The sequence below is a fragment of the Euleptes europaea genome, chromosome 18 (genome assembly GCF_029931775.1).
Source record: "Euleptes europaea isolate rEulEur1 chromosome 18, rEulEur1.hap1, whole genome shotgun sequence".
In the NCBI taxonomy this organism is placed as follows: domain Eukaryota; kingdom Metazoa; phylum Chordata; class Lepidosauria; order Squamata; family Sphaerodactylidae; genus Euleptes; species Euleptes europaea.
The window spans coordinates 5,144,472-5,152,237 of NC_079329.1; the positions used below are offsets into that span (position 1 = coordinate 5,144,472).

A 7,766-nucleotide genomic window follows, 5' to 3' on the forward strand; every position below is an offset into this window, starting at 1 on the left:
AAATGCTTGCAAAAACTGGATTCTGAAAGTACTAAAATTAGAGCACGTAGAGTCTGCTCACCTCTATACCTGGGTCTAAACTTGCCACAATCCCTCCCAATGTATTTTGATTTTCTGATAATCCCGTGATACAGACACCTATTTACATTGGTTAGACTGAATGCCATTCTATCAGGGGAATTAATAGGTCGTTTAAATAGGATACCGTACTGCGAGAAAGTATGTCAATGTGGTTCTGGCCAAATAGACACTCTTCACCATGCTTTGTTTAGCTGTGACTTGCTCAGCGAGGCTAGAGACAGATGGATAAAGCCTTTTATCTAGGAATCTGTCTCCAAATTGGAAAGTTTGAGGGTTATTTTAGAAGGGGTGGATTTTATTGGCAGTTGCCCAATTTCTTTCCCAGACAATTAAGATTAAATATATATATATTAATTTCTTTATGGGTTAGATAGTTACTTTCCCCCCCTTATTTTGATACCAGTGTGACATTGTTCAGGGCCATATGAACAATATCGTTAAAGTAAGATAGGAGTGACCAAAAATGCAAATTATTGCTCCATGTTTGCACAACCTGAGAAATTTTACCTAGGAGATTAATTGATTCTAACATTACCTGAAATGAGCCACGGGGAGGGACCATGGCTCAGTGGCAGAGCATCTGCTTGGCACGCAGAAGGTCCCGGGTTCAATCCCTGACATCATCTCCAATTAAAAGGACCAAGCACTAGGTGATGGGAAGGACCTCTGCCTGAGACACTGGAGAGCCACTGCCAGTCAAAGTAGACAATACTCACCTTGATGGAACAGAGGTCTGATAAGGCAGCTTCATGTGGATTCCTTCATTGCATAAACAGACACAATAATGTACAGACACTCTACTCAACCAGTTTCTAAAATATCTGTCTGTTTCCTCATAGCTCACTTATGGCTCCTTTGCCCTAGAGGAGAGTGATGAGAAACATCTTTCTTTCTTTTATCGCATGGTTCCCAATGAAGCTCATCAGTACGTGGGGATTATCCAGTTACTACAGCATTTCAAATGGACCTGGGTCGGGATTTTTGCTGTGGATGATGAAAGTGGAGAGCATTTCTTGAAGACCCTAGAGCCACTACTTTCCAGTAAGGGAATCTGTTTGGCTTTTGCTCAAAGCATCCAAAGCAACATAAATTGGAATAATTTAGTAGATTTGAATCATTTAATCTCAAAAGTATACCTTCCTTTCACAGTGAGGAAAACCAATGCCTTTATCCTCTATGGAGAAACTGGGATCCTTGTAAGGATGATTACTCTGTTGTTTTTGGGAAATCCAGGATATAGGGAAGATGCATCAATTAGTAAAGTGTGGATCACAACTGCCCAGATTGATTTTGCTTTATTAGGTGTACAAAGGACAGCGGACTTATACTTGTTCCAAGGTGCCATTTCCTTTGCAATACACTCAAAAGCGATTCAAGAGTTTTGGACATTTCTTCATATGGTAAAACCTCACTGGACACAAAGAGATGGCTTTCTTAAGGACTTCTGGGAGCAAGCATTTGACTGCTCATTGCTAAATCCCCAGGAGCCGATGACCGATGGAGCATGTAATGGGGAGGAGAAGTTGGAGAACCTTCCTGCGACTCTTTTTGAAATGCACATGACTGGGCATAGCTACAGCATTTATAATGCTGTCTATGCTGTGGCACATGCTTTGCATGCCATGTACACATCCAGATCCAATCATAGAACAAAGTTGATTGGTCAAACAGCTGAATATCAAACTCTCTGGCCTTGGCAGGTAATGTATACAAAATAAAATAGCATACTGTCATGGATCAAAATAATACAAGCTGTTATAATATCCAGCTTTCTCTTCCATGAAAAATGGGTGAAAAACTGGTGTATGCTTTATTCACTGAGAAATTGCTATAGTACTCATTTCTTCTTTGAGCTATAAAAAGCCTCAAATTGAATTCTTTTACCATTGCAGGAGAGCAGCTTTTCCAGGGTAGTTATGTATGAAACAGCATGAAAGCATTTTAACAATGAAAATTGTATTAAACTTTCCACATAAAGTCTCCAGCATGCAGTTAGCACCTCATTCCTTTTTTTTCCAACTAGCTCCACTCATTTCTTCAAGGCATTTCATTTAACAACTCAGCCGGAGAAACAGTGTCCTTCAATGAAGATAGGGAAATGGCAGCCGCGTTTGATATAACAAACTTAGTGACATTTCCAAACAAGTCTTTCCAAAGGGTAAACATTGGAAGGATAGATCCTAATGCAGCTGAAGGGAACAGATTTATCATTCACGAGGATATGATTGTGTGGCATCAAACGTTTAACCAGGTATGGATTCTAAGGTTTTCTCAGGCTCATAGAACTGGTTCTATCAAAAATGTCATTAAAGTCCTACAGTCCAAGAGCTGGAAGGAGCTACATAGGTTATACTGTCCAAACCACTTCCCAGGGGAGGAAATCCAAAGCTAGAACATTACTGACAGATGACCGTCCATCCTCTGCTTGGAATCTTCCATTGAGGAAGAACCCCCTGATCAATTCCATCTACTGCATACAACAATAAATTTTGAAAAGAGATGTAATTTTACCTATCCATACATTTATTTCAAGATTCAGTGTGGTGTATTGGTTAAGGTGTAAGACTAGGATGTGGGAAACCCAGGTTCAAATCCCCACTCGAGCCATAGAAGCTTGCTGACTGACCTTGGGTCAGTTACACACTTTCAGCCCTGACCCTGGCTAATGTTTCAGTGGGAGAAATAGCAGATTGTTACTCATTTAATATTTGGCTTTTTCTCCCTGTTTAATTCATATGTATATATATTTAATACACATACACATACCCACATATACATGCACACACCCACACCATAAAATATAATTTCATTCTCTCTTCCTAAACTCCATTCATGTTTCCGGGTAGGTGCTGCCCCTTTCACTTTGCAATGACTACTGCCAGCCTGGTTATCAGAAGGAAAAGAAGGAAGGGGAGCAATTTTGCTGCTATGATTGTGTTCCATGCTCAGAAGGAAAAATTGCAAACCAGAAAGGTTGGTAATGTGCAGTTCAATCAGAAGCAGTCATCCATACGAGTCAATTGATTTAGAAGGGTACACACAGGGGACCCACAAGGACCTACATTGGCATTTAATTCCCCCCTCCCCCACGATTTTCTCTTTCTTCTACCTGAAATGTAAGGAAATGTAAAAGATAATCTTTCCAATGTATAGTGAGAATTTAGAAAACAGTCTAAAATCCCACAGGGAAGACCTTCATAAGCCTCAGCCCTAAGGCTGCCAACCTCCAGGTTCTAGCTGGAGATCTCCTGCTATTACAACTGATCTCCAGCTGAAAGAGATCAGTTCCCCTGGAGAAAATGGCTGCTTTGGCACTTGGACTCTATGGCATTGAAGTCCCTCCCCTCCTAACCCCACCCTTCACAGGTTCCGCCCCAAAAGACTCCCACTAGTGGTGAAGAGGGACCTGGCAACCCTACTTTTAGCCCCAAGTTACATATGAATTGGCACTGAGATGGACCCTCTCACTTTTTTTACCCACAGATATGGATGACTGCATCAACTGCCCAGAAGATCAATATCCAAGCAAGGACCAGGATCACTGTATTCCCAAGACGATAAGCTTTCTGTCTTATGAAGAACCTCTGGGGATCAGTTTAGCCTTTGCTACTGCTTGTTGTTCTCTGACCACAGTCTTGGTGCTTGGGACTTTCATTACACACAAAGATACCCCCATCGTCAAAGCCAACAACCGAGATCTCACCTACCTTCTCCTCATCTCCCTCCTGCTCTGCTTTCTCTGCTCTTTCCTGTTTCTCGGAAAACCCCGGAAAGAGACCTGCTTTCTCCGCCAGTCTGCTTTTGGTGTCATCTTTTCCTTAGCTGTTTCTTGTATGTTGTCCAAAACCATCACTGTCATTGTAGCTTTCATGGCCACCAACCCTGGGTCCAACATGAGGAAGTGGGTGGGGAAAAGACTGACCAACTCTGTTGTTATTTCCTGTGCCTTTATGCAAGTAGGGATTTGTATGGTGTGGCTCAGAACCTCTCCCCCTTTCCCAGATTTTGACATGAAAACACTGAGAAGAGAGATTGTGGCAGAATGTAATGAAGGGTCTGTCATCATGTTCTATATTGTCCTCAGCTACATGGGACTTCTGTCCATCATCAGCTTGACGGTGGCTTTTCTAGCCAGGAAGTTGCCAGACAGTTTCAACGAAGCCAAGTTCATCACCTTCAGCATGTTGATCTTCTGCAGTGTTTGGGTGTTGTTTGTTCCCACCTACCTGAGCACCAAAGGGAAATACATGGTAGCTGTGGAGATCTTCTCTATCTTAGTTTCCAGTGCTGGGTTACTGATTTGCATCTTTTGTCCAAAATGCTATGTTATTCTGTTTAGGCCTGAGCTGAACAAGAGAGAGCAGCTTATAAATAGAAAGCATTAACTGTCCTACCATACGTTTCTTTAGGTTTGTCTATGAAATTGATACTCCATAGATGTAATGCTGGTTGGGGCAAGTCTTGGATTTCACAGATCCCAGTGACTCCTATGTCCTATAATGCCCTTACTATCTATTGGTAATAGAAAACCTTGAGCTTGTATGATGTGTAGGGGTGCCATGTTCCTCTTCGCAATCGGCGGGAAGTTTTTGGGGTGGAGCCTGAGAAGGATGGAGCTTGACTGGGGGAGGGACTTCAGTGCCATTGAGTCCAATTGCCAACAATCAAGATATCACCAACACTCCTCGTTGCCCTCCTGTTCTGCTTCCTCTGTTCCTTGTTGTTTCTTGGGAAACCTAAGAAGGTGACCTGTTTCCTCCACCAATCTGCTTTCAGCATAATTTTCTCAGTGGCTGTTTCTTGTGTCTTGGCCAAAACAGTCACTGAAGTTGTAGCTTTCATGGCCACCAACCCAGGGTCCAGCATGAGGAAGTGGGTGGGGAAAAGACTGACCGCCTCCACTGCCCTTTCCTGTTCCCTCACTCAAGCAACCATTTGTATGGTATGGCTAGGAACCCTTCCCCCTTTCCCAGATTTTGACACACATTCCCTGATGACAGAGATCATTGCAGAATGTAATGAAGGGTCACATTGTTCTGGGCTACATGGGACTTCTGTCTCTCATAAGATTGACTGTGGCTTTCTTTGCCAGGTAGTTGCCAGACAGTTTTAATGAAGCCAAGTTCATCACTTTCAGTATGCTGATCTTTTGCAGCGTTTGGTTGTCTTTTGTTCCAACCTATTTAAGTACCAAAGGGAAATACATGATGGCTGTGGAGATCTTCTCTATCTTGGCCTCCAGTGCTGTGTTGCAGGGTTGTATCTTTTCACCCAAATGTTACATTATTATTCTGAAGCCGGAGTTGAACAAGAAGGAACAACTAATTAGGAGAAAGAGTTAAGGACTTCTGTTGTCTTAGACCAGGGGTGGGAAACCTTTTTTCGGCCAAGGGCCATTTGGATATTTATAACATTATTTGCGGGCCATAAAAAATGATCAACTTAAAAATTAGCTGACCAAGCCCCAAACAGACAGCTGCCCCAGATGACCCCCCCCCCCTGCACGGGCAAGCAGGCAGGCATCCAACCAGTGGCACACTCACCCAATTGGGGCCAAACAGCCGCACACCAGAGTTGCTCCTGTTTCGCATTGTCGGGGCTAGATTCTACAGCCAGCTCCTGTTACTTCCACCTAAGAACTTGCTTCCCCCCCCCACACGCATTCTGGCCCTGCTTCCTTTAACCCCTCTATCGTTGCCACTTCCACACCCAGCCCTCTTGTACTACAGAGGGAATATGTTTCTCCATGGCCCCAGTGGGAAATGGTTAACACAGTTTCTTGGGCAGTCCTATCAGCTCCATAGCTAATGAATCTTCTTCAAGGGGGAAAAAGGTTCCTTTTCTCAGCAAAACAAACTCACATCGGCCTTGAATAGAGGCTATTCCTGTCCGTGGGAGGGGGCAGATCACCAGTCTTAGATCCTTCTGACCTAGAGATCTGCCAGGACCCACGAAGCGCCAGACCAAATGATTTTGCGGACCTTAAATGGCCCCCGGGCCTGACTTTCCCCATCCTTGTTTTAGACTGTGCATTTCTTGTGTGGTGTTTGCAGGATGAGGAGAGAGGACCTATTTTAGTAGTATTTTTGGCCATATATAAAATGTATTTCACTCTTATGTCCAATGCAAGTGGAATAAATATATAACAATCATGTAAATGAAGATTGCTGTGTAAAACTTATGATTGTTCACTCCTTAGCAATTTTTTTAGTCCCAGTGACAAATTTGAAAAATTCAGTCAACTCTGTGTTACCTGCTTCATCTCTGTTCCTATTAAGGGATGGAGTTTTGAACTCTTTCTATTTGTGTGTCTTTCTTCTATTAATTTGGGAGATGAACATGGGGTGGTTGGCTGGGATGAGATCAAAATCTGCTTTCCGTTTATTTCTTGATCCAGAACAAGTCCTTACTTCCTTAGACTATTCTGAGTTGAACTCCATTCCTATCGTCTTCCAAAAACAAGCCCAATCAAGATGATGTCTGAGATGACCAAGGCACTGAAACCCACCTCTAGTTGTCTGGACTGGATTGGTCTCCCATAGTCTAAAGTCTTCTCAGACAATGGGCTAAGAGGGGATGGGAGGGGTAGAACAGTCCCTCTCTCCTCCTAGGGTTAATCTCTGTCTAAGGTTGTCAAGCTCCTTGGATGAGGGCGGGAGAAAAATGAGAAAGGAGACCTCTGGACTGAGTCCCCAGGAATAAACGCTCAAACCCTAAATGAAAGTTAACTGTAGGAGTTCTCTCATACCTTGTACTTTGCCCCTTGAAGGAAGACTTGGGGTTTGGGCAACACTGCTTGTAGTTGTCAGAAAACACCAATTCCCAGAAGATATCAGGCAACCCATTCTTCAGTTCCTTCCCTCACAAATGACAGAAAGTGCTACCTGAAAGGCATCACAGTACATTGACAATGTATCACATTTTACAGTTGACCAAGGAAAGTAGCATGTGTTTACCATTATGAGTTCAAATGCCTTGGTAGTAGAATCAGAGCTATTACCCCTTTTGCCATGATGGAACCATCCAACACATTGGAGTACAACATCACTGTCAAAAACCATCAAAATGCTTTCCAGTTTTTTTGCCCTTTGGCCAGAGGGATATGGCCTTTATTCTGCTATATAGGGTTTATTGGGGATTTAGGTTTGCCTGTTGTTCCAGTATCAGGCACAACTTCTGTGCCTGTCATATGGGTCACATGGACACCACTGTGCTTCATCCATGAAGCTTGAGCCAGGATGGGTTTGACTAGTCCCTGGCACTCGAGAAAGCTACCCTTAAATATGAAATCTAGACTGAAAAGAAGAATGAGGATTGCCTTGTTGCAAATCAACAATAAGGAAGAAAGTTGATTAATTTGACAGGAAGAAAGTTGATTAATTTGACAGGAAGAAAGTTGATTAATTTGAAATGTGGTATTGGAGGAGAGTTTTACAGATACCATGGGCTACCAAAAAAAGAAATAAGTGGGTTCTAGATCTGATACAGCCTGAATCTAAATCAAGCTCTAGAACCAAACATGATCAAACTTTGCTTTGGTCATACCACGAGAAGATACAACTTACTAGAACAGACAATAATGCTAAGAAAAGTTGTAGGCAGGAGGAAAAGAGGAAGACCCAACATGAAATGGATTAAATCAAGGAAGCCACGACCCTCAGCTTGCAATATCTGGACAAGGCTGT

At 42.9% G+C, this 7,766-nt stretch overlaps 1 protein-coding gene across 1 annotated transcript; it reads left to right on the forward strand.

Annotated features, from left to right (window-relative positions):
- The first annotated feature begins 983 nt into the window (after positions 1–983).
- Positions 984–4,466, forward strand: LOC130489655 (vomeronasal type-2 receptor 26-like). Its single transcript, XM_056863426.1, has 4 exons — positions 984–1,781; positions 2,105–2,332; positions 2,928–3,054; positions 3,565–4,466. Exons 1-4 carry the CDS (start codon positions 984–986, stop codon positions 4,464–4,466), a joined length of 2,055 nt encoding a protein of 684 aa, XP_056719404.1.
- Positions 4,467–7,766: the final 3,300 nt, after the last annotated feature.

Coding starts and splice junctions, on each gene's coding strand:
- LOC130489655 (XM_056863426.1), top strand. CDS start 984: ATGGTTCCCAATGAAGCTCATCAGTACGTGGGGATTATCCAGTTACTA. Junction 1,782..2,104: donor AAACTCTCTGGCCTTGGCAG/GTAATGTATACA, acceptor TTTTCCAACTAG/CTCCACTCATTTCTTCAAGG. Junction 3,055..3,564: donor AAAAATTGCAAACCAGAAAG/GTTGGTAATGTG, acceptor TTTTACCCACAG/ATATGGATGACTGCATCAAC.